General features: G+C 51.8%; 3 protein-coding genes across 9 annotated transcripts in view; 1 reads left to right on the top strand and 2 right to left on the bottom strand.

The window, feature by feature from the left end:
• The first annotated feature begins 368 nt into the window (after positions 1-368).
• LOC148410026 (prolyl 4-hydroxylase subunit alpha-1-like) lies at positions 369-7,991 on the top strand. The gene is made up of 15 exons (XM_088438994.1): positions 369-476; positions 1,439-1,513; positions 2,201-2,297; positions 2,372-2,523; positions 2,601-2,738; positions 2,941-3,186; positions 3,897-4,057; positions 4,136-4,312; positions 4,446-4,516; positions 4,679-4,778; positions 4,867-4,920; positions 5,699-5,764; positions 5,865-5,933; positions 6,676-6,772; positions 7,651-7,991. The coding sequence occupies exons 2-15, from the start codon at positions 1,441-1,443 to the stop codon at positions 7,707-7,709; spliced, it is 1,560 nt and encodes a 519-aa protein (XP_088295120.1). The 5' UTR covers positions 369-476; positions 1,439-1,440; the 3' UTR covers positions 7,710-7,991.
• Positions 7,901-10,031, bottom strand: LOC148410025 (peptidyl-prolyl cis-trans isomerase A-like). Its single transcript, XM_088438998.1, has 6 exons — positions 9,750-10,031; positions 9,616-9,646; positions 8,980-9,068; positions 8,698-8,794; positions 8,241-8,316; positions 7,901-8,178 (listed from the first exon to the last, which is right to left on the bottom strand). Exons 1-6 carry the CDS (start codon positions 9,900-9,902, stop codon positions 8,043-8,045), a joined length of 582 nt encoding a protein of 193 aa, XP_088295124.1. The 5' UTR covers positions 9,903-10,031; the 3' UTR covers positions 7,901-8,042.
• Positions 10,032-10,647: 616 nt separating this feature from the next.
• The window catches only part of LOC148410024 (zinc finger MIZ domain-containing protein 1-like), a 51,420-nt gene continuing 36,346 nt past the window's right edge, over positions 10,648-25,721 (bottom strand). For 2 of the 7 annotated variants that reach the window (XM_088438960.1, XM_088438959.1), the window contains 21 exons: positions 23,769-23,891; positions 23,578-23,691; positions 23,311-23,416; positions 18,452-18,608; positions 18,059-18,173; positions 17,773-17,990; positions 17,245-17,446; positions 16,898-17,173; positions 16,640-16,822; positions 16,488-16,565; positions 16,247-16,415; positions 16,043-16,184; positions 15,732-15,942; positions 15,561-15,666; positions 15,275-15,435; positions 15,114-15,181; positions 14,976-15,044; positions 14,459-14,697; positions 14,226-14,377; positions 13,477-13,752; positions 10,648-13,043 (listed from right to left, as the gene is read on the bottom strand). In XM_088438960.1, coding sequence (XP_088295086.1) covers positions 12,936-13,043; positions 13,477-13,752; positions 14,226-14,377; positions 14,459-14,697; positions 14,976-15,044; positions 15,114-15,181; positions 15,275-15,435; positions 15,561-15,666; positions 15,732-15,942; positions 16,043-16,184; positions 16,247-16,415; positions 16,488-16,565; positions 16,640-16,822; positions 16,898-17,173; positions 17,245-17,446; positions 17,773-17,990; positions 18,059-18,173; positions 18,452-18,608; positions 23,311-23,416; positions 23,578-23,691; positions 23,769-23,837 — 3,219 coding nt within the window. In that variant the 5' untranslated portion in view covers positions 23,838-23,891 and the 3' untranslated portion in view covers positions 10,648-12,935. The other 5 variants (XM_088438961.1, XM_088438962.1, XM_088438963.1 and 2 more) reach the window with 5 other exon arrangements.

The raw sequence follows: 25,721 nt of genomic DNA, 5'->3' as shown, positions 1-25,721 counted from the left end.
TCAGCTCCGAGCGTGGCATCGGGAGGACGAATAAAGAAAGGGGCAAAGTACCGCCGCCTCCGCGCAGAAGCGGGTCCCAGCAATCGACGGGCGGTTCCAAATCACGATTGCGCTAGCGGAAGAAGACGGCGGCGACGTCCTGGCCGAATTTGGCCCGAGGCGCGCTCCCGGTTCGGTCGCGGGCTGTGCGACTCTGCAGTAGGAATCACGGCCCCAAAGGTCAAGTTTTGACTCGGCCGACAGAGGGAAAGCAGCCGGGCGCATCTAATTAAATCTGTAAACGTGCGACAGGTAACTCCGGCCCAACTCGTTTCTCGACCTTAAAGGCGGCGGGAAAAAGGCGAGTCAAAACCGAAAGCCGCCGAGCGGGCGCTCAGAGCGACCGACGACTCGAGGTCGGCAAGAAGAAGGCGAAAGCGCGGAAAAAGCAAAGCGAGCGAACGCTTCGGGATTCGTCCGGCCATCCGGGAACAAAGGTAAGCCGCTCGCGACTCCTTTCCCAACGGCTTCTTGCTTCTTTTGACCCCGTCGAGGGTCAAGGTTGCCGGGCTGGCGACGTGGCACGACGGTGAGCCAGCCTATCGAATTCGCGTCCCTCGGTAGCTAAGGTCAAAATCCATCGTGAAAGCAGCCTGACAAAATTTGAGCCGAGGTCCTTTTGATATCATCTTCGCTAACTTTTGTCTTTTAGGGATAGGGATCTTTGACTCCATTCCGACTTTGGGTCTAAACTTTGATTCCGAATCGATTTGTTTTTCTTTCATTCAAAACAATTTGGTTTGACTGAATGAAAAATCGTTTTCGCGTCCATCGTCAGATGTGCAAATATCATCATGCTACCGACTGCTTTGAAAGACGATAGCGACCTAAATCGAGTCGAGGACAGTTTTCATCCGTTGTGATGGCGGTGAACGAGAATGCCCATTCTTACGCGGGCGGATGGACGTTTTGCTGCCCCGACTGGGCCTATCGCGCTTCCGTGGCTTTTGATGCCCTTCGTTTGGCCTTCTCTTTCAATTTTCAAACGCGACGAAGTTGGGTGCTTTGAAGTTGGGTGCTTTGAAGTGGCGACGCGTCGCTTGCCGTGCAAGATTCTTGGCTGACCGACAAACCGGAAAGTCTACCGAGGAGAAAATTGCGTACGTCGTGTTCTGAACTCCCAGTGACATTTACGCGTGGGACTCGCAACTTTCGGCACGTAAGGAAGAATAGAAATTCTAGGCAGGGTAACCAAATACGGTTTTGTGTGGTCGCGCGAGCGGACGCACCTTTTCATTATCGGGGATGTGGCCGCCCTCAGTCGGAATGAATCACGTTGAAGCCGCCGCGGTCGCGCTCACCGAGGCTCACTCTGACGGCATCGGATCGAATGACGTTTGCAGGTTACTTTTTTTTTTTTAAATCGAGCAATTCTTGAACTAACCTTTGTTGCGTTTAGACATGGCGGGCCGTTGCTTGTTGTTGCTCCTCATCGGCTTCTCCCGGGCCGCTGAAGAATTCTACTCCTCCATTGGTGAGTCCGGTTAAATGTGATGATGATTCTTTCTTATTGTCATTAGTATTGATGAGCCTCATGGAAAGAAAAGGTCAGATAGCACTTGTGCGCTCCGACTCCACGCCTCGAGTTCTCGGGGACAAAAATAAGAACCAAAAAAATAAAATCATTTCATCGCTTTGTACATTTTTCAAGAGAAAGCGTGATTTTATCAAATAAATCGAGAAACTTTTTGAAATCAACAAAACATATTTGAAGGTTTTTGGCTGCAATTGGATTCAAAACAAGGTTTAATATTTAACTGAATCATAATTCTATCCTTTTAAACTCTGGATTGGTCTTGACTTTGATCGAAACAGTCTTTTCATGTGATTGGGAGGGATTTTTTCCCCATTCTTCCACAAATGATCTTCAGTCTTCGTTTCTGATTGAAAACTTTGACCGCTTATGGGATTGTTTTATTTTGAATCCCTTTGGCGCAGCTCCATCAGGTGGATGCATAACACGACCCCAAGCACTACAGTAGCTTCTATTCTGCGCGCCTTGTAATGTGGTGCGCCTTATATATGAAAACACTTTTCAAATAGGCCATTCATTGAAGGTTCATTCAACTTCCAAAGGAAAACTGAAAAAAAAAAAAGGCAAAAAAAAAATGACTCTCCAACAAGATACACAAATTGTCATGATGTGCGCGTGTGCCATCAGGTCACATGACGGAGCTACTGCACACGGAGCACGACCTGTTGGCCTCGCTGCGGGATTACATCCGAGCGGAGGAGAACAAACTGGAGAGCGTCAAAAGGTCGAAGGGCGCCGAGGCCTCAGCGCGCCGACCTTTGCCGCGGGTCGCGTGACCGGGCCGCGGCGTGTGCTCAGGTGGGCCGAGAAGCTGTCCGAACAGTCGGCGTCTGCCACCCGGGACCCCGAGGGCTTCCTGAGCCACCCCGTGAACGCCTTTAAACTTCTGAAGAGGTTGAGCGCAGAGTGGAGCGAGCTGGAGAGCCTGGTGGCCAGCGACGTGTCACAAGGTGACGACGTGCACGAGTACCGAAACCCCCAGCCCGAGGAAAGACTCAGTAGCGAGGCGCCGTCTCTTGGGGTTCAGGTTTCTTGTCCAACCTGACCGCCAGGAGGGAGGACCTCCCTAACGAGGACGACCAGAAGGGCGCGGCCCAAGCCCTCCTGAGACTGCAGGACACGTACGATCTGGACACCGAGGCTCTGGCCAAAGGAGAGCTGCCAGGTGAGTCGTGCGGGCGGGAGGGAATCCGGACATGTCTGTTGCCGCTCTTCTTTTCGCACGTGCCGCGTACATGTCCTGTAGTTGGACGCGCTGCGGACATGCTGTGACGCTCCATCTATCCGCGGTAGTGGTAATTTTGTGGAACTTCTTTCCCCGAACTGGCGGAAAAAGTCCTAAAGTACAGTCCTCGCGCCCATCACAGGAACCTCTCGGTCCGGCGCCAACTTGACGGTGGACGATTGCTACGACGTGGGCCTGGCGGCGTACATGGAGAGCGACTTCTACCGCACGGAGCTGTGGATGTCTCAGGCTCTTCGGCAGATGCGGGAGGGCGAGACTCCCGCAAAGGTCAACGCCGTCACCCTGTTGGACTACCACAGCTACTCCCTCTACAAGCAAGGAGACCTGGCGCGCGCGTCGGAATCCAGCAAGCGGATCCTGGAGATCGGTGAGAAGATGCAAATAATGTCTGCTGACCCTAAACTCGGGATTCCCCTTCATCGTCTCCGATTTGACGACAGACATGATCATTGTAACCTCGCCGGTATGCTCGATTCTTTTTTGCTTTCTTTCAATATTTTGCCATTTGCCGATGAAAATGATGAATTTGATCTGGGTCCGTCGGGCTCGGCACGAGACAAGAAACGGCGGCGTGCTTTTTATTGACTCCACCTTCTGTAAGGAAGAATCGTGCGCATTGAGAATCCTTGTTTGTTTGGAGGTGAATTCCTCGAGGTGGCCGACCCTCGCTATTCCATATTCCATATGGATAACGACGAAGGAACTTCTCCTTTGATTGGGTTGTATTTGGATACCTCTCTCGCGTTCTTATTTGGGAATCCCAGTGGTTTTCAAAGGCACCCCTTTTGCCTCAGGACCTTCCTGACGGTCAGCCTTCTCTTAGTTTCCATGAAGCGGAGATTTAGTTTTTGAGAGATCGCCGGGTCCGGCGAGTCTGTTTCGACAGAGGTGCTACTTTCCATTGGAGCCAGACTTCTGGTCACCCGGCTAAGCCTAAAAAACATTTCAATGACGTCGCTACACGCGATTGGCCAAACGCAAGCGGCTGACTGATCACCTATGAATGTATTTCACGGTTCGAGACGGGAAGGGTCAAATCCACCTCGACCGTTTTTTGATTTGGTTTGGTTTCCTTAGATCCACTCAACCAGCGAGCCAAACAGAGTCTCGAATACTACGAGTACCAGCTGGCGCAGCCCAACGCCGGCGAGGAGAATTCGCAGACGGCGGGGCGGAATAAACTTGGCTACGACGACACCGTCTACAAGCGGCTGTGCCGCGGCCAGAGCGGGGCGATGGTGAGAAGGCGGCGGCGGCGAGCGCGCGCGCGCGCGCGCGCCGGAGGCCTCCGCTCTCTCTGCTCATCGCTGTGACAGACGCCGCTCAGGCAGAGCCGCCTCTTCTGCCGCTACCACGACAACCGCGGCCATCCCAACCTCCTGATCGATCCGGCCAAAGAGGAGGATCTGTGGGACGTCCCCCGCGTGGTCCGCTATCACGACGTGGTGTCGGAGAAGGACGTGGAGCTCATCAAAACGTTGGCCAAACCCAAAGTCGGTCCGCTCTGCGTTCGCGGCCCAAATCTTGACGTTGAACTGACGTACCTTCTGTATTTGTGAGTAGCCCGAGTATAATGAAAGCTACTCTGTCTGTCTGTGTTGGACATGGGCGCCACGGCCGAGCTAGCTCTCACGCTCCAAAGTGCAAAACCGCACCAACCACAACAGCTACGCATCTCGAGTCAGGATTTCCCAGAAGTAAGGACGGCCGATTAATGTTAGTTGTATATGGGGAACGTAAACAACTAACATTGACTCGTAATTATCCAAGATTATTTACTGCCCTTGTCAATAATCGAACTTCCTCTTGAAGTTCATTTCCCGCATTTAGTTTTGTTTTTTCAACCTTTTTTTCCTCAGCTCCTGGCTGCCCAACAATCAGTACCCGGTAGTCAACAAGCTGATCAAGAAAGTGGGTTACATCACCGGACTGGAGGTTTCCACCGCAGAGGACATGCAGGTCCACTTCCTCCCATGTCTTTTCAACTTAAACATATCAAAAAAAGAAAAACACACGTGACAATTTAACCTTGTGTTTGTTTGTGCAGGTGGCCAACTATGGCTTGGGAGGACAGTATGAACCACATATAGACTTTCAGGGGGTAAGCATAACTTGTAACACATTCGTTATTTTAAAAAAAAAACAACAACAAAAACTTGTCTATAAGGTACCCTTTCAAACAGAAGCACGATTAAACTTTCGACTGCACACCAAATACAATTAAAGAAAAAAAAGATTCCTGTTTTATGTAATTATTTGTACCAACTATGGTAGACATTTCTTCATGTACCAAATAAGCAATACTTTGTTAAAAAAATAACATCAATTCTGTTCAATGGAAAAAAATAGGCTTAATTTTACAGCGATATTTTCCTCAGTGTTATCATACTGTCAATCATCAGATATTGGCCCATCCCTATAAGAGTTTTATCGTCATATGCGTAATCACGCTATACGATGAAATTCTTATTGTGTTTACTTCCCCAAGCGGACTTACGTGACTTACGCGTTATATGCTCTATTGCGTGGACTTACGCTCCACACAATAGAGCATATAATTTTTGCATTTATTGAAAAAAATTCAGCTCATTTTTATACTTTACAAAATCATCTAGCAGGCCGGATCAAACCCGTTTGCAGTCAAGGACCGGCCCGCGGGCCGTACGTTTGACACCCCGTTCCTGACGAGACAGTTATTTGTATGATTAAGCTGTCGGAGGTGTATTTAGTACAGATGCGCTTCCTTTAAAGTGCCAATCACTGACTGCGCGTCGTCGACGCGTTCATCCGAGTAAAGCTTGCGTATCCATTCGCGTGGAGCGGCACGCGCAGAAGGGTCTGCTTTTTCAACGTCAAATTGTCTTTTCGTCTTTCCACAGGAAGAAGTGGACGAACCATACGCATATTTGGGCACGGGAAACCGAATCGCCACCTGGCTGACTTATGTCAGTAAAGCCGCCTTGGCCTCGCCTCGCCTCGCCTCGCCTTTTGGTCAAGGAAACGCTCAGCTCGCGCGGTTTAAGAGCTTGGACTTTATGCTTGCAGTTAAGCCACGTGCAGGCGGGGGGCGCCACCGTATTCCCCAAAGCGGGCGCCGTCGCCTGGCCCATCAAGGTTGGTCTTGCACGCTCAAGCCCTGAGTGTCCGGGGATTTTTCATTAGCCTGGCCTTATTATCATCTGACTCGGGCTGACTTACATCCTCGTAACATCCTCAAATATCAATATACGTATATTTACGTTCAACCCCCCAAAACTTTCAATATTCCAAGGATGTTTTTTTTCAAACAATTCTCATTTCGTCAGTAAAATAAATGATTGAAATAAAAGGCTTCCCTGCCGCAAAATAAAATCTTTCCTGCAACATTTAGCTCTTGGATCAAAGCCTTTTGTCAACTACGAGTCCCACGATGCATAGTGACAACTTTGCATTCAAACCTGGGAAAATGCATGATATAACATCGGGTGTTCGATCAATGACTATATTTCCAATTCTGAATGGCAGTAGATGAGCCCGACATGAGCTAAATTTACCACCGATAGGGTGTGCATCTCGCCCTCTCGTTTGCAAGCATTTAGACTGGGACGGCAGGACGACATATTGAAGGACAACACGTTTGGACAAGTCTATGCAGTATTTTAGTCTCCTAGAGTTTTAAAGCCCGAGCTGGATCCAAATTCTCCCCGGGGAATAAATGGACTCGTCCACTAATAGTCACGTTTATGTCAGCTTTTGAAAAGATGAAAATGTGACGATTGGAAAAGTGTCTTAGTATCATGCAATGTGTCACTGCAAAGGAGGACCACAAGCGGCGCACGTCAGGGTTCCATAACACGTACTTTTGGTGTGCTCGCAGGGCTCGGCTGTGTTCTGGTACAATCTTCACCCCAACGGAAACGGAGATCATCAAACCCAACACGCCGCCTGTCCCGTCTTGGTGGGGAGCAAGTGGGGTGAGCTTCCAGATGTTGCCCTCTTTTGTTTTTGTTGAATGAAACGTAGCGCAGTTTACGGAAGCGTATTGCTGCTACTGCGCGTTTCTGGTGGTCCGTTTCCAACGTAGGGCCGCCAAGTATGTTGCGCCACTTGCTTTTACTGTTGAGATTTCGGTTTTTCATTACGGACAGCAGGCGGTGCTGCATTTACCATTGTCCGTAGCTATAGCAAACATGGACGCCCCGGAGGAGTGCCAACCCCAATGTAATATCGTTTCATAACTAGACCCACCACTAGATTTCCAAACATACTGTCGGTCGCTAAGAACACATTAATTTGCAAGTTTTTACATTTACAGTCATTTAATTTATTCATTTTAAGTGAAAAACGGTCTAAATTTTACACTGTCCTTTAAAAAACAAACGTAAACAACGTAGGCCAGTTCGCTCACCTTTAGTCATCAAGTCGAGCCAGCGCTTGTCAAATGAAGCCACCGTACGCACTTGGAACACTGTTGATTCTTTACACGCTTTAGGAGTACAAAAACAAAAAACTCTGAACTCGTTGACTTGAAACGCACGACAAATTGCTCTCGTACTTTTGATTTGAGCGCGATCATGCGAGGCCGTGACCAGCTTTTCTTCTCTCGCGTTTGGCGGCGCCGCTTTGCAATGCCTGCCACCCCGTGGTTAACACAGGTATTACAACGTTCAATGGCTCAGTCCCAGACACGTAGCCCCACCCCTCAAAAATGAAGCGAGGACCCCGGCGCGTTGCGGTATGTGACATTATAACTTATTTAACTGCGCGAAAGCAATACACTTCCGTAATAATCGCTGTACTGTGCCGACTTTGTGGAGCGCCAGTAAAAAGAGCGCGTTTTGTCTTTCCTCAGTGGCCAACTCGTGGCTGCACGAGAGAGGTCAAGAGTTCAGGAGGCGCTGCGATCCGTAAAGTCCGCTTGAGCCTTAACTCGACGCGACGGAACGACGACCGGCGTCCTTCCTCCCCTTCCACATGCTGTAACGTCTGCGCGTTTCTCACTCGTTTGGCCGGTCCCTCGTTCAGACGAGCCACGAGCGTACGGGTCGGGCGCACTCGGGATCGAGCCGGGCCCCTCGACTTGAACGGGTTGAACACCGCCGTCACACGATTGGAGTTTATTTGTCTGGTTTTGGCACACGCGCACGGTCCCGCTCGCGGTATTGTCATTAAAAAAACAATTCTAACAAAGACCATGGCGGGCCATCTCGAGTCCTCTTCGGATGGAGTCGACGCCGGGCGGCGCTAGGGGAGCTGGCCGCAGTCGGTGATGGTGACCTTCTTGGACGTGCGTCCCGAGCGCGAGCCCAAGGCCTCCACCTTCCTGACCACGTCCAGGCCCTCCTTGACGCTGCCGAAGACCACGTGGCGGCCGTCCAGCCTGCCGGCCCGCGCCGAGGTCACTTCCGGCCCGAAAGCCAAGGCGAGCGCCCGCGTACCTACCATTCCGTCTTACTGGTGCAGATGAAGAACTGCGATCCGTTGGTGTCGGGTCCCGCGTTGGCCATTGACAAAACGCCTGCGGGTTGGGGGCACAGCGGTTCCGTTCGTTCCGTCAAGAATCGTTGTTGCTTTCCCCGGTCCCCGTCATCGCAAAAACATGGCGCTTTAACCCTCCTCTTATCTTGGTTTGCAGAGAACAGCAAAAATATCCAAGGGGCAATTTGTACAATCCGGATCCTGTATTTGCTTTTAACCAGCGACACCCCGGACTCCTCTTTCACCGACACCGTTCATATTTTTGGCTCATTCCGACTCAGCTTTTGCAAAATTGCCAAATGTTTCAAAAAGAACCCGAAGAGAAAAACGCACCCGATTGCCAATTTCAATAGCTTTGTGGATTACGCGCGGGCCGAGCGGAGGTATCGTGCGGAAAAACGGAAAAGCGGGCGGGACCTACCCGCTCCCGTGTGCTTCAGCTTGAAGTTTTCATCTGGAAACTTCCACCCGTAAATGGACTTGCCGCCGGTTCCGTTATGGTTTGTGAAATCGCCGCCCTTTGAAAACAAAAGAGGATCTCTTTAGTTTTGGGTGGCAAAACAAAGACGCGGGCCGACATTACATTCCATCAGTGTCAGCGGATTTAATGTCTGGACTTCCAAAAAAATAGAGTGAACGTCCCTGGCATTGAATGAGTTAATGAGCTTGCTTTTTCAAGCGGCCACCGCCTGCAGGTAGGTACCTGGCACATGAACTGCGGGATGACCCGATGGAAGGTGGAGCCCTTGTAGCCGAAACCGTGCTCCCCCGTGCACAGGGCCCGGAAGTTTTCTGCAGGAAGGAAAAGAAAAAAAAAAAAAAAAAGAGAAAAAAACTGGCGCAAGAAAGTTGCTCAAGGCCGCATCGCAACAATCAACTTACGGGAAAGCTGTCAAAAGCAATTACTGTACAACGTGACTGACCGAGCGTTTGAGACGACGCTCAAAATAGTTCAACTCGAAATATCGGAGCGAGGAGATTACTTGCCGATTTTATTGAACAATCAGACGTTTGAGGGCTGCGCCATATAAAAAGAAAAAAATTGCAAATACAATAGTAAGAACGTTACCAGAACTTTTCTTTAGCGTGAGAATAAAGTTGTAATATTAATTTAAGAGAATTGGGCTGAAAAACAGTTACAAAATCATCACAATAAGAATAATATTAAAAATATATAATCCCCTGGAGATTTAGTGCATGTACCAGACCACAAAAAGTCATATAGCAAGGGAACAAAATTATGATTACATGAAATGATCCATATTAGGTAGGGGGGGGGGGGGCTTCGACCGAGTGTACAAAGCGTAATTACGTGTTTCCCAAACACGGGCTTGCTTACCTGCGGTTTTTGGCACAACTTGAGCGTTCAGCTTCAATCCAAGAGGTCAAAGGGCAAAAAAGTACAAATGACAACGTTAGTCCAATTCAACGTCCGATGTCTTGGAGTTGATTTTTTATGCGCCCCCCGCTCACCTCGAAGGTGACCCTGCCGAGAGGCTCGTTGTCGGCAGAGATGTCGAAGTAGACCGTCGGGTTGCCGTTGGCCGCCGCGGGGCCGCCGCTGCACAGCCGGGCGGCGCTGAGAGCCAAGGCGCACACTTTGGCGCGCTTCCACGTGAGTAGCATCACGAGAGCTTGGAAAAGTTAGCAAACACAAAAAGCGTGAAATCGGCTTCGCGACTAACCACCCGATGTCATTTACTCGCGTTCCGAAGTCACGTTGGTCTTATTTACATAGCCGGAAGCAGGAAGCATTAGCCGGCAAACCGGAAGTAAACAAGCTCGCGAGATCTCGCGTTCAAATCTTGCGAGAATGCAAAGACAAGTAGTAGTAGTAGAGTATTAGTAGTGATAGTTGTCGTGACTTTTTCCTTTTATAGATATTTTCCATCGCATTTATTTTTCATTTAAACACTTGTTTACATTTACATTTCTTTATTTGGCTACACACACTGTGTTTCACTTGTTGGTTGAGCGGTTGCTTTCACGACAAATGCTTGCTTTCTCATTTGATAATTTAGAGCATTACTTTCACAATATTTATTTGTAAATGCCGTTTCTCAATCAAATAGACTTGATCAGCTTATTCTTTGTATTTCATTAAAACAAGACTATTGATTCGATTGCATCTTTTTCATCCACGCAACAAGCAACAATTCCTACAAACGTTTTTCCACAAGCTGTAAGAGCCAAAATGATTTTAATCTCAACAAAACAAGAAAAACATACAAAAATGTGTTTACAAAACATTTCCTCGCAACAACTAGTATACATATTTTATTGCTTAGATGGTAAACAGTATACTATATTGACTTTAGGTAAAAAAAACAAAAAACAAAGACAAAACTGTCAAATAATAAAAAAGGCCGGGTATGATCTGAATACATATTTATTAGATAAATATGAGGGTGTCACATGGTCTAACTACATACAGCTCTGCAAGACTTTAAAAAAAAATCAGTATGAAATGATTGTACATAATACAATGTACAAACACAGACAGTGACTTGTCCATAATATAAAAAAAAATGTTTCTTACAATCTTCTGGACCACTTTGATTTTTCTTGTTTTTTTTTTTCTTCTTTAGTATACAAGCGACAGACAAGAACAATTATTAAAACACGGGCAGTCCCCAAAAAGGGGGACGGGGTGGGGGCTTCCTCAAACTAACAATTTCCCACTTCTAGCATGAGGGTTGCAAGCTCTTTTTCTTTTTTTATTCGAAGGAAACAATGCACATTCCCAAGGAACATGAATACATTTCTGTTCACATGTCTCTATATTCATTTACATATATACAGACATCCTTAGGAGACGTGACCTCGCTTTTTCCCCGGAATTTATTTCCAGGCCGTCCACGCTTCATTTGTTTGTTTTTTTTTAAACAAGACCCTTTAATGTGATTGTGCAAGTATACAGATTGAGGCTACACAAGCGGCTCACGTATGCAGGAAATCAACATGAAGCCATCCTATCTTTCCATTCAGACAATATATCAAAAAACTCAAACGAAATGATGCGGCAGTGTAGTCTCTTTTTTTTTTTTTTTTGTCAGTGTGTTGAACTGGAAGAAGTGATTTAAAAGCTAAACATGTAGGGAGGCTACAGTGAGACACAATTGCTTTTTAGCCTTACAGATGATTTTTTTTAAGTAAAAAAATAAATTACAAAAAAAGAGTAAGGGTGTGAAATTTATACAGGAAAATTCAGATTTTTAAAATGGCAAACAATATAAACAATAACGTGAATTTCTTTAAAATAAGCTCTATAAAAAAATCACCGTATTAACAATGATATGCACATCACATTGAAAGCTAGAGAGCACATAAAAAAATGCAGATGGACAAAATAAATTATCACAAAATGGGGCGGCAAAAAAGGCGGTAAAATTCTGAATAAAATTGAAAAAAAAACAGGCTGCGGTAAGGAATTGAATTTCTACAGTAACATTAAAAAAATACAAAAATGACACATTTAAAAACACACACACACAAAAGCTCAAACTTTCTTTTGAAAAAGACATCGATAACAATGAATACCAGCAAATAAAAGCAACAACAAAAAAGTCCAGTATCTCTGAAAGGCTACTTTGTTTCCTTTAAAAAATATAAAGGCGTAATTTCACTGATCAACTTCTGGGGTGGCCAAGTGTGAATGTGAGTGAATCTTTTTTCTTTGTTTGTTTTGTTTCTTCATGGACGTGATAGAAAAATATTCATAAAGGTATTTACAACCACAATAGCATTTCTTAGAAAATAATACATTTGCACTCCTCTCAAATAACTCATTCCATCCCAAAGACAAATGTTGACTTTTTTTTGGTTTTCTTTGAAGAGTCCAGAAATCCAGTCCACGGTACTTACTAACTAAACGAATCAAGACTGGGCAGGGGTGTCGAATTCATGACTCGTCAATTAAGCCGTCAATGCAGCAAGTTCAATATATCTTTCAAACTGTAATCATTTTCTCATTTGTCAACGTATTCCACAGCATCGTCAAAGAGCTCGATTATGTAGTCCATCAGTAGATGACTATTTTAGCGACTAAAGTCATCGAGTGAAGGCTTTAGTACTTGATTCATTTTTTAAGTGCGCGTCTGGGATTGGATGCCTGGGAAAAAAAACCTCACACACACACAAAAAACAACAAAAAAAACCCCCAAAAAGGTAAATATGCATCTTTGGGATGGAATGAGATGACCGCGCTTCACATTCACCTTGTCATGGAGCAACTCCAGCTTCCAGCACGCACTTCATTGTCCCCTTCCAGCTTTGGTCAGCACCTTCCCAAACGCCGCGATGCAAAGAGCTTGGCACACCGCGGGTCGGTCGCCATGACAAGCGCGAATCCCATCGCGACCGCTTGAAATCCTCGTGCAGTATTTTCACCGTTTAACGCTTTCCCTAAGAAAATACCGCACAAGGGTTCAGGCTTGCCTCTGAGGTGACCCCAATATGGCGTCGTAGCCTTCATTCGCCGCAGGGGAAATGAAAGTTCCAAACGTGGCGCCGGCTCTCGGCATCCTTTTGGGAAAATAGGACGGACGCCCGGAATAACGCCGAACCGTCCGGTCCGGCCGAGTCCACTCGAGTCGGCGTCCGCGGGGGGGGGGAGAAGACAAGGGAAGAGAAGACGAGACAAGAGAAGAGCATCTTTTCTCAGTTGTTTTCAAAGAGCGACAGGAGGTCGTCGTTGCTATTGCTGGGGAGGTCCGGGGGGTCCAAGTAGGACAGCAGCTCGTCCGGGTTGGCCAGCTCCGGAAGAAGCTGAGGGAACAAAGGGAACGGGCGCCGTCATTCGTGCGCCGGCAAAAGCAAACGCTCGCGTTTCTCAACTTTTCGCCGGCAAATCGATTTCAGGTGTTCTAGTACAGAGGTCCCCTGGCCCGCGGGTCAACCGGGACCGGGCCGCACCCCAAACGACGACGTTTGGAACCGATTTGAACAGTTGATTCATTTGCGCTTTCTTCGGCTCGATCTTTGTTTTTGGCGCCACCTCTGGCCGCTGTTGACCTTGCGTTTTGTAGCGAGGAGGGTGTGGCTTGTGTTGAGAGTAGCCGCCGTCCGCGCTCTGTACGTTGTACTGCCTTTGTAAGAACGTTGTCGTTTACGCTAATACGGCCAAGACGTCTTTGTCTGCGGATCACGTACATCCCTGCCGCCCTCTCTCCCTCCCCGCGCGCGGGCGGCCGCAACTCACGTCTAAGGAAGGTTCGGGCATGTCGGAGCCGGCCTGGCCGTCCAAGCCGCCGGAAGCGTTGAAGGTCAGGTCGGCGTGGGGGTGGCTGTTTGCGGCGCCCTGCTGCTGATGGTGCTGCTGAGAAGGGGGCGGCGGCGGCGGCGGGGGGTGGCGCGAGGAGGGCGGGGCTCCGCCGTGGTGGAGCTGCTGCCCCGATTGGCCGCCGGCATGCGGCGACCCGTGTACGCTCTGCTGCAACGTGCCGTGCGACGGCTCGCTGCCGGAAGGGTGAGGTATCTGCCGAAAACAAAAAAAACAAACGAACCAACGTCAGAACCACGTGTGCTATAAGCACAACTTCATCTTCTGCTCTGTAGGCAGACAAGCGTCATCCAATCGTTCAAGATGGGGGGGGGGGCAACGGTGAAACCGAGTGAATGGGAAAACGCCGATAGTAGCGCAGAACGGCCGTCTCCGCTCCAAGGAGCCACAATTCATCCAAGGGGAGACTAAGGGCAAGCTTGAAGCGGTGAACCCATTGGTCAGAAAGGGGAACGCTGACAACAGTGGCAAACCTTAATTTACTTTTCTACTCCCCACATTGAGGAGACCCGATTTAGCCGAGGCCAGATTAAGGGCGGCTGCGAAAACGGGGCAGACGATTGTAGCGCGGTACGGGCGCCGGAAAGGTTATCTTGGGGGAGGCTAAGGGCGCCAAAGAGGAACGAGGGCGGGCTGGGAGAAGGGTCTAAGGGCAAAGGCGGCCTCACCGAGTCGGCGTGGGAAAGGGGCTTGTCGGCGCTCATGAGGGCGGCGGGCACGTCGGGCGGGTGCGACAGCTGGGGCCCGTGCATGAAGTCGTTGACGGAGGTGGCGCCCGGCGTCCCGTGCGGGAACTCAAAGTTGCCGTGGTAACTGTTGCCTAGAGGGGGAGCGGGAGAGCGGGTCAGGCGGGGGCGGGGCGGGGCGGGGCGTGGCGGGGCGGACGGGGCGGGCTCCCCACCCGGGGCGGCGTAGTCGCCGTTGCCGGCGGGCTGCTGCTGCGGCGGGTACGGCGAGGGCCCGGGCCCCAGCTGGGCGATGACGTCGGTCACGTTGGGCAGGACCATCTGGCTGGGGCTCGTGCTCTTGAAGCGCTTGGCCAGGGGCCCGTCCGGGTCCTCCTTCACGTGCGCCTCCGACTTGACGGCCACCGGCCGCCAGCTGCACGTGGGGTCGATGGTCACCTCCTCCAACTCCGAGCTGGCGCGGGAAAAAAACAAAAAAAAATACAACTTTTATATTCAAATTTGGTGTGTGTTTATATTGGAGTTTTTAATGATGAACGAAGAATGATTCTGAAAAGGAATCATCATTAACATCGCGTGCAAAAAATCCCATTATAGATTAAAATACCGCCACCCAGAAGTCAAGCTTCTAAAAGGTGGAACGCATTTCATGCGTACTAATTTTATCAACGCGTCAAGTTAATCCTATATTTTGGAGCAGACTAGAAAGCTGTCCAATATATCTTGCCTTACTTTTGAATGGCGTTCAAGATGCCCCACATGTACTGGTCCACCTCCAGTCCTTCCAGCAAGGCCGTTTTACTGACAAAAAGGAACAATAACAATGGTGAGAAAGTCCGAGACAATCTCAAACTTCTCGGCCGGACGTACTTGCAGACGGGACATCGCCACGTGCCCCGCTCGCAGTTCAGTTGGAGGTACGATTCCAGGTCGAAGCACTGCAACGAGGGGCCGGCCGGCCCAGGTTATTCGGATGCCCCCCCCCCTCCCTTTTTTCTTCCGCGTCGCGGCGGGCGGGCGGGCGGGCGCACCTGAACGTGCTTGCAGTCGTGGCCTCGGGCCGGCAGCTGGATTCGCCGGAAGGTGATGGGACATTTCAGCGACACCTTGATGGCCGTCTGCTCCACGCCGTCCTCGCCGTTTAGCCCGCCGCCGCCCGACGACGACGCCGTGCTGCTGAAGTTGCGCTTCACTTTGGGAGGGGAGGGCAAAAAAAAAAAATCATCAGCGTCGGCGGCACCCGCGCTTTGCATCGGGGGCTACTCGAGACCCGCGTCCGAAAAAGGAAGGTCCCCGCGGCGGCCGGCGGCCGTCTACCTTTGGTGATGCAGTGCTCGGCCGGCAGGAGCCTCTTCTTCAGCAAACCCTGGAGGACGGAGCGCACCGACGGCCTGTGGACCAGCTGGAGCACGAAGAGGTGCGACTGCGGGGGGAGACGCCCGGGTCAAGCGGAAGGCCGGCTCGGGCGGCCTCGGGCGCGGCACTCACGCAGCAGCAGGCGGTGACGGTGATCTGGATGGTGTTCCTGCCCGGCTGGCAGACGTGCTTGAGGTGCAAGGGCTTGTGGGAGGTCTTGTTGTCGCCCCGCTCGATGGTGAGCGGCGTGGCGTTGACGCTGACCTGCACCGACGCCGGCCAGTTGGTGTTCATCTGCCGGTCCTCGTGGTGGTAGCACTTGAACTGCAGCTCCAGGTCCGACCTGGGACCCAGAGAGCAACTCTTGACCCGAGAGCCGCTCAAAGCGTCGCTCTGAAGGATCGGGCTACGACCGAGGTCGAGCGGATGAGCCCGAGTCTTACCTCCACATGAGGGTCTGGTGCACGGAGGGTCGTAAGTGGAAGACGTGATTGCTGACTGCTAGGTTATGCTCCAGCCTGAAGGGCTCGAGGACCACGCCGTCACGCACCGGGAAGGTGAGGCGCAGCTCCTCGTTGTGGTTGGCTACGGAAGATGAACAGCGGTCGGAATCTTCCCAAAAATCTTAGCTCGGTGGCCTTTCTCACCGGGCGGCGGAGGAAGAGCGCCGATATTTGGTTTGATGTCGGGAGGAAACGGCGGCTTCACGTCCTGGCCGGGTGATAAATACGGAGGGATGTTGCTTCCGGGCGTCATCGGAGGGGTGGGGTTGCCCGGCACTGGCGAGTGGGGGTAGTTGCCCACGGCTCTGGGAGGCTGCGGGGCGGGGAGGGGGAGAAGATTGAAAACGAAACACGCGGACTTCGAAACCCGGCGACGTGGACTCACCCCATTGATACTTCCTTGGCCGTACTGATAAGCGCTCCCCGGAAAGTTTGCGCTTTGGCCGTTGAAAGGCGGCTCTTGCTGTTTGGGAAAAACGACGATATCGCGGTCGGTACAGGGATCGCCCACTTTTTCGGCCCGGTGCGGCACGGTACCTTATAATATTGGCCCATGGGAGCAGGGGGCGGCGGGTATTGGGACTGGAGCTGCTGCCCCGGCATCCGCTGCCCGGAGTAGTTGGCGGACGGCGGCGGCCTGGAAGCGTTGGGCGCCGGGTACTGGCCCTGCTGGCTAGGGAACTGGTTGTTTGGTCCGTACTGCTGGCCCCCGTAGTTGGGCTGTCGCGGGGAGAGACGTCGGGCATTGAGCGAGGGATCCCAAGCGTTTTGGGCCACGCCTCGGCGCCCACCGACCTCCCCCGGGTAGGGCCTTTTCATGCCCTGCGCGGGCATGCCTTGAGGCCGGGGTCCCGCGTAGCCTTGCTGGGGCATCCTTTGGCCGTGACCGGCGTAGGGCCCCATGCCTTGGCCCCGGGGCTGGTTCATCCCCATGGGGGGGCCGCTCATGTTGGACGCGTTCATGCCCGAGCCCATGCTCCCGGGTAGGGACGGAGGGCCGCGCGGTCCCGGCTGGCTCATGAACTGGCTATTGTAGGCCTGGTTCGGTCCCATTTGGAAGGCGGAGCTCATCTGCAAGACAAAACGGGGCTCCGTGTGCGTCTGGAAGGCGCCAAACGCTCTCTTCCCGCCTTTGGGCTTACTGGTCCATATTGGTTCATGTCCTTGTTCTGAGTCTCCTGCAGGGCGGCGACAGTGGCGGTGGCCGTGGCGGTGGCGGTGGCGGCGGCGGCGGCTACGGCGGCGGCCGCCGCCGCCGCCGCGGGCTGGCTGAAGTCTGACGGCGGACGCGAGTGTGCGGACATGCCCATGCCTCCGGGTCCAGCGTTGGGGCCCCCGGGGAAGCTTTCAAACAAAGGCGACAAATTAGCTACGGCCGAACCGTAAACGCTCCGACTTCCAAACGGTTCGTCGCTCGGTTGACTTTTAACTTTGAGTTGACTTCCGAGCGAGCTTCCGATCTCGCCCTGAAACCTTAATAAACAACGAGCGACGTGTACTGTACGTTTCGTGCGTTTGGTGAAGCGGCGCCGGCACTATACTTCTTCACGGCGTCAACGACAGACTAACTTCAAAGAGGGGCCCGGTTGACTCAAGGAGCTCCTGAAATCGTGGCCCGTTTCAAAAAAGCTTGCTACCGACGATCCGTTTTCGAAAACCGAGGTACTCACTTGCCCCCAAAGCCCCCTCCGCCAGGGTAATTGGGCCGTCCGTACATGCCCTGCTGCATGTAGGCCTGGTTGGCGTTGCCTTTGCTGGGGAAGTGCTGCTGAGGTCCGCCGAACTGAGAGGGGTTCATCCCGGGATTGTTGGCGGACATCCCCGAAGCCATGGGGTTGCCGCCTGGATTCATGGGGTTGTTATTGTTGCTCATGGGATTCCCCAAAACCTGGAGCGGGATCGGGATGAGAGTTCGCGGCCACGCGGCGGCTAATCGGCCGGGAAGGGAACGCTCACCTGACTCTGCGACGTGTTGGTGACGCCCCAGACGGTGGTCACCACCGACAGCGAGCCCGCGGGCTGATTGGTGTTCTGTTGCCAGGGAACCGAGTCGTAGGGGAAAGACCCATCTCTGTGTCAAAAAAAAGGCGCCCGCTTGAAATAAAATAACAAACAAACTACAGCAGATGTTTCAGTCAACTTGGGTAGTGGATCGCTCCGTTTTTCACCCAAATTGGGTCACGTGGAGTGCACAAAACCAAAATGTTGTTGTACCGTACGAAAAGAAACAAAAACCTTGAAGCGAATAACCCCGAAAATCCAGTCCACGTAGGGTTTTTTTTTTTTTTTTGCACGATCATTCCTGGAGGGTTTTCACTCTTTGGATCTTCCCTGTCAGTCGCCACGCACCCGATGTGAGAGGAGACTAACCCATGCGAGAGACCGGGCTTCATGGTGCTCATGGGGGGCTGCATGGGCACTTTTCCCGGGGGTTCGTTCTGCCGGCTCTTTTGGTGGCGCAGGAGAAGGAGGCGCCCAAGTTCTTCGCACCACGACGACAGAAGAGCTGCGAGACAATGGAAGCGAAGATGAAGTTACTGTTAAAAATGAGTGAGTCGCTGGACTCGATTTGGTTGGCGATAAAACATGGGGTTTTCAACATGTCCCATATTGACAATATTTCCAATTTTGGGCTAAATTTGACATCTGCGTGGTGTACCTCTAGACCCCCTGTTTGAAAGCATTCCCAAATCGACAACTTTTGACAATCTATGCGTTATTTTATCCCCGGTGTTTATTGTATGTGCTTTTTCTTCGATATCACGCATCAAATGTTAGAATAACCGCATACAGGTTATCCCATATTTGTTTTTGCACATGTATTTCGGTAGACGTGGATATTTTCTGCTGGTGAAGATCGTGTGGGGAGACGGCACGTCTCCAAGGGCAGAACAGCACGGGGTCTGTCTTTGTGCACGGCATGGACTCGCACCTACAACCCAACTAATTGTTTGCATCGTTACCGGAGCTCTCCCCCAACCCTTTAGGGCAGCAATGACTTTTGTACCTAGGCCCGACCCAAATGAATAAACGAGGAGCGGAAAGGATCTGTAAGCAGACCGGAAAGAGCTCCGAGGAGGTCAGGTTCCTGTCCGCCCTCCTCGTAAGAAAAATCCTTTTTGTCTTCCTTCCTGTTGTTTATCAAATGTTCTAGGTTGCCAGAGTTGGGCCAAAATGTCTCCCAGGTGTTCATAAAACACTTTGTTACCAAATTTGACACCCCCCAAACACATAGCAAGCAATAACAAAGCGGGGCTAATTATGAGAGGCGCAGATGCGCCGGGCGCCGAGTCGGGCTCACCTGAGGCCCGTCGGCGGGGGACGCCCAAAAAGCGACGGGGTCGGCTTCGGGCGAGCCTCCGGGCTCATTAGGAGCCACCATATGTGCACGTGCGCCACATTTGCCATCAAACAGAGCTCGTTTTTCACCGGTCCTTGCTTCCGGCCTCGCCCTCCCAAAAATGCCATTGAAATGAGCGTAATGATAGAGATGCCTTTGGGTTACAAGTCTGTTTGTCTCAAACCGGCTTAGACAGGTACGACGAGTAGTCAAAACAATGCAACAATATCCTCACGCATCAACTAAATAAATATTAGCAATCAATATTGGGCGTACTGGTAGGATTTGCCCGTCAGCTCGTCCGCCCTTCACATGAATCCGTAGCTCATAGTTACCGTAAGCATTCTTTTTCAGTCCTCACTTTTATTGCTTTAGCTGTGATGCGATTTCGCAACGTCACAAGAATGAAAATCGGGATCCTGGGATCTTACGATGCTAGCTTCATGTTAGCTTACCTAGTGAAAGAGTTAAGGGGTGACGAGTAAAAAGTAAAAGTAGCAAGCGTGAAGCCGTCCTTGGAGAATTTTCTCGAAAGATGTGTCTGTCCGGGAGAATTCCTCTGGCGGCCGCAGTATCTGGCAGCTGATACTGCTAAAACGCTGCTTAACGATAAACGTGGGGAGAGCCAGGCTGGAAACGGCGCCTCCAGTAGGTCAGCGCGACTCCCGCAAGATAACGGAGGCCATTTTAAGTGGGTCAAAAGCGCCACTCGGCTGTTGCGCAACATAACGCCCACGCACTAGGATTGTTAGAAAACCGCACCAACACAACAGTAACGCGCCCGATCCTCGCCGTCACGGTGCCTTCCGACTACTGTATGAGGAGTGTCGGAATATAAGCCGCACTAACAAAACATGAACAGTTTGTCACGAACAGCCAGCAGGTCGTAATGTCAAATATTTATGCGGAAAGATGGTACATGGAAGGTTTTGTCTTTACACCAGCAACAGTAATACACCGGATTGTTGCCATCACCGTGCGTCCGGATAATAAGGGGAGCTGGATTGCGAACCACACCAACAAAACATGAACGAAAAGTATGTCACGTACGGGCCGCCCCTTGAAAACTCTCTCGCTGGTCCCAGCAGCAACAACATATCCTCAACACACACAAAACATGTCTGCATGTTTGAATAAAAGCAGCACCAACATAACACTGACGCACTGTGATTGTTAGAATATTGCAGCAAAACAACAGTAACACACCCGATTGCACTAACTAGTGGAGAGCGCCCCCTGGCAATTCAAACTCCAGATCAAGATAGCTAGCTCCTCTCAAAAAAAAAAAGACCAGCAAGGCCAATCAGGAATGGAGTCATTGGCAGCGGACACAGCGGGAGCGGCCATGTTTGTAGTCCGAAGAGAGGAGACGTGACAAATGAGAGTCAAGAGAAGGCTTATCTCCTCACCTCGCTCGTGATGCTCCCTCTTTTTTGCCGTCTAGTGATCTGTGGCGCGCGTGCCCTCTCGCTCGCTTTAGGCACGGCGGCGGCGGCGGCGGCGGCGGAGCGTCCTCGCTCCTCGCCGGCGGGCAAAAGCAGGCGAGGGGAGGGAACAAGGGCAAAAGCAAGAAAAAAAAAGGCAGGCGGCTCACATTTCAAACTTGCAAAGTGAGGGGGTGGGGCTTCATGTGCCAGACTGGCTGAGCCTTGGCCTCGCTCCACTTACACAGCCCCCCCCCCTCCCCCTCCCCCTCCCCCAACACGCACATGCACACACACTTCTATTGCATCCATCCATCCATCCATTTTCAAGGGTCACTTGTCCTCAGGAGTCACAGGCTTGCTGGTGCCTACCCCAGCTGACTCGGGGAAGCGGCTCTAAAAAAATGTGGATGGATCTTTGATTTCATTCAATATAAAAAGAAGAAATGCGCCAATAAGTCTTGCTCAAAGCCCAACGGAAAGAAGCAAGAAGTCTTTTTTACGCCGCCCCTTTTCTTCTTTGCACTTCTGAAAGGAAACAGAACAATATTCAACCCCGACAAAACAAAAGCTAAACGGGGCAACTCGCACTGCAAAAACAAAGTCCAAAAGGCTTGTGATAAAAAAGATTCTTTTTTTGTGGAAAAAAGGAAAATATCTGAGGAAAAAAAAACGCGTCTTTCATTCTGGATCTCTCCAATTTTCAGATGTCTTTGCTGCTACTTTTGTCCAAGTGACGCTAAAGGACGGCGCGTGCTCAGGAAGGCTCAAAAAAATGCTGTCTTTCTCCATTTTGGATTATTGTCCTTTCCAGTCGACAATCGCGCCATGTTTTTGCGCTTCGCCTCAATCTCCGAATACTCCAGGCGGCAACGCCCCCCCCCCCCCCATTACGCACACACACAAAAACGAGACAAAGCGCGAGGCTCGGCCCGAGCGACGACCCGGCCGAACACCCGTTTGCTCAGCGAGCAGAGAAACTTTGCGCCCCCCGCTATTCGCGAGGCGGGAATTCCAAAAGCGCGCTGAGGCGCAAACGATTGGGAGCGTACATTTCTTCCAAAAGAGAAAAAGAAGGCGGACGAAGCTTTTGCGGGGAGCGCACGATGGCGACGACCCCCCTCACATCGTCGGGGACCAAGTCCCCCGGCGCCTAGATTCCATTCTTCAAACGAACGGCTGGATGACTCGTCCTCCTCCTCCTCCTCCTCCTCCTCCTCCTCCTCCTCCTCCTCCTCCTCCTCTTAACGTTAAGCCAAACAAGCACTGGAGTACCGCGCATTTCGATGCAGAATCCAAGGGTTCTTTCGCTCGCGTTTTCAACCAAGGGCCGTTTCGCACGCCAGTAAACCAAAAACTCTCACTGTTGTGCAGGAAAAAAAAAGGCACTTCCTCCTTTCGCCCAAAACAGCCCAGCGTTTTCAAACAGCCGTTACGGAAGCTAGCGGCTACGCAGCACGCAAAGTTTTCTCAAAAGGTCCGAACGGGCCGGCCTTTCGGGATGACGCTCGGCACCCAAAGAGTTAACGGGGGCGGCTAATCTCCCTCGCAAAGCCGTCGCTGACCCCTTCCGTTCAAGCTGCCGCTTGTCGGGCCGGCCAAATTACACGCCGGCCTTTTCCGCTCCGGCCGAGCGCGGCGCCATTCAAAAAGCGATTACGCTTAAGTACCGCACGCAAATCCGGGAAAAAAAGCCGCCCGTAAGAATCGCGTTTTGGGTAAGCTCCGCCCTTAATTCCGGAGGTTCCCTTTTCCTAATAAAGCCCCCCGGGCGGGGCCGGCCTCCGTTCTCGCCAGAAGGGCCATCTCTCCGGCTGACGCCCGAGCGCCTTGACCGCCACCCGCCGACCGACGGGGATTCGCGGCCGACCCCGGTCGACTCGCGCGTGTGGACCCGGGGCGCGCGACTGCCGCGCGACGGTCGCGAGAACCGACTCGGGTCACGCGACCCGGCTCGACTCGTGACCGGCGTGTAAAAAAATAAAAATAAAGGCGTTCCCACAACTTTCAGTTGTTTGATGGCGGCCAACTACGCGCAGCAAGAACTTTGCATTCCGGAAGTCAGGCTAAGCCAGTCGATGAAAGGCTCGCAAACGTTCCAGTTGTCCGCCGGTGCCCCCCGGTGGTTTTGCGACCTCAACGCAACCGTTTCTATCGCACCCTGCTCGCGAGTTGCCATTGAAAGGGTTCGTTGGGGGAAATGCGCGACAAATTTTCAATGGCAGCGAATGAGCCCGACATTCTAACAATTTGACACCTCCCGCTCGCGGGCAATTCGAAGCGACGGCATATGGAAAGCGGACGTCCCGACAATCCTTGCGAGGTTTTCGCCTCCGGGTGATTTTTTTCCCCACGCTTCTCCGCGGGTACCGCGCATCAAAATTTGCCCGGCCAACGATCCGGACCGACGGGAGGCTAAGCTACGCGTCGGACGAAAGTCTTACCTGCCGACTTGGGCGTGAACTTGTCCCGGTTGGCGGCGCACACGGCCAGGAGTCGGTAGCCCAGGTCCAGGTCGAAGCCCTGCTGCGCCGCCACGCGGCTCACCACCTGAAAGGGGCGGCGCCGCGTCAGCGTCGCACTTTGGCCGGCGCGGTACGCGTCGGAACGCAAAAACCGAGACGCGGGTACGCCCGAACGGCGGGACGCTTTCGCGGGAGGACGCCCCGACCGGAGGGAAGGAGGAACGGCGGCTTTCGGAAAGGTCTCACCGTCAGGCATCCCATCAGGCTTTGCTCAAAGGGCCGCTGGAAGGCTCGCGGGTCGCCGCACCAGTCCAGCAGCTCCGTCGCCGCCGTTTGAAAATTGGAGGGATTTTGTAAGTGCTGCGCGGGGGCCAGGAAAGCAAAGGCGTAAGTCGAGAGGAGGAGGCCGGCCGCCGAAGCGGGCGCCGAGCTCTCGCCTGTTTGATGCACTGCAGCCGGTCGTTGGTCTGCTGGATGTGCCTGTCCATGGACGGGATGGGGTTCATGTCGACTGTCCCTCGGTGGCCTCCTGCCTGCCGCTCTACCGCCCGCCCATTCAACTGCAACGCAAAACCGGCAAAATCGGCAACCTGGGCGACGGGGGCGCGCCCGCCGGAAGGCCGTTTCCCCGCCCCGCCCGCCGGAAGGCCGTTTCCCCGCCCCGCCCGCCGGAAGGCCGGTTCGTCGCCCCGCCCGCCGGAAGGCCGTTTCCCCGCCCCGCCCGCCGGAAGGCCGTTTCCCCGCCCCGCCCGCCGGAAGGCCGTTTCCCCGCCCCGCCCGCCGGAAGGCCGTTTCCCCGCCCCGCCCGCTTTCCATTGGTTTGCTCTCGCTTGGAAAACGCTTCCCGTCTGAGGGTCGAACCGTCGGCAAAGCCGCGGGGACGCGCGAGGTGGAAGGGACGGCTCGGATTCGGGCGCGCTTTTCAATACGGCCCGACTTCCGCTCAGCAAGCCTTTGCTATCTTGAAATCCCTCCCGTTACGAGGCCTTTCGTGAGTGTCATTTTTCCAAACGAGATGCGTTGGGAGGTACCACTGCAATCTGTTTGGTCGGTCCATCCGCCGTTCTGAAGGGCCGTTCTGAAGGGCCGTTCTGAAGGGCCGTTCTGAAGGGCCGTTGTGAAGGGCCGTTCTGAAGGGCCGTTCTGAAGGGCCGCGCTTTCGGGCGGCCGGCAGGCGTCCCCCCCCGATCCTCCCGCTTCCTTTTTACCAGTCTCCCGCTTGCCCCCCCTCCAACCTTGCGCTTACTGACGAGCGCCTCCCTCCGCCCTCGCCTCCTTCGCGCTTCAGCCCGGCCCGCCTAACTTATTGGAGGTCGCGACCCTTGCGCGTCTGGAGCATTCGTGCTCAAAAAAAAAAAAAGACACACACATCCCCCCAAATAGATGCCTCCTCCTAAAATAAACACCTGACCCTCAATCAAACGCCATACCCCAAAGCACGGTCTGCTTTTCCTCTCAAACCAACACGTGTCCCTTGCGTCACATCCATCCCCGCTCAACAAAGAAATGCCTGAGCCTTAAAAAACCTCCTTCCTGCCCGCTGCTCCACCTTATATAACAAACAAAAATGATGCCTCCTTAATTCCACATCGGGAAAAAAAACAGGGGCAAATATCAATTCTTCTTTTTTTTTCAAATATGACCATGTAGTCAGGTGTTTTTTAGGTTTTGTTTTGTTTTTTTGCCTTTTGGCACACACGTTTGCCTTTTGCACGCATTTTCACAAAAACGAGCATCTATAGGCAGAATTTTTTTGTCCCGAAACACAACTGCGTAACTGTGTTTCTCCACCAAAAACCAGCATGTATATGCGATGGCAGGATGATGCAAATGACCCTCGGCAACGGGCTTTGTTTTTACTGCGTGACATGTAATTGCACCTCCACCGCACCAGGTGGTGCAGTGGCACTCTAGAGTTAGAAACCTTTTTTTTTCATATTATTGATTCGTCTAATGAAAAAAAATCAGCACAATACAATGTTTACACTTTTTTTCTCAAATTAAATTGCTGTTTAGATTGAATATTGGCGCTCATGCGTTTACCTTCCAGATCCATTTACATTTAATTTATTTAAACAGTTCCAAAATGTTTCGAGTTTAAATAAGGATTGACATTTTTTTGAACTTAAGGAACTAAGGGTTTTTTTCGCTTTCAGACTAACCTGTACGAACACCGCAAAAAGTAAACGTTTGTTCAAAGCTGATTTGTCCTTCTTTTTTAAAAAGGATATATATTCTCATGATTGATATGGAGCTTATTTACGGTCGCTGAGACGAGTGTGGGGGGGCGCTTTGCCAAATATAGTTGAGAAGCACTGGCGCAAACAAACATTTCAAGCAAAAACGATTTTGTATGAAGCTGCTAATTGAACATTTGGGAGCGAGTGTCT

The sequence above is a fragment of the Hippichthys cyanospilos genome, chromosome 17 (assembly GCF_059441005.1).
Source record: "Hippichthys cyanospilos isolate Australia breed blue-spotted pipefish chromosome 17, RoL_Hcya_1.0, whole genome shotgun sequence".
Taxonomy (NCBI): domain Eukaryota; kingdom Metazoa; phylum Chordata; class Actinopteri; order Syngnathiformes; family Syngnathidae; genus Hippichthys; species Hippichthys cyanospilos.
The sequence above is the reverse complement of the archived record's forward strand: the minus strand, read 5'-3'. Positions and strand labels throughout refer to the sequence as shown.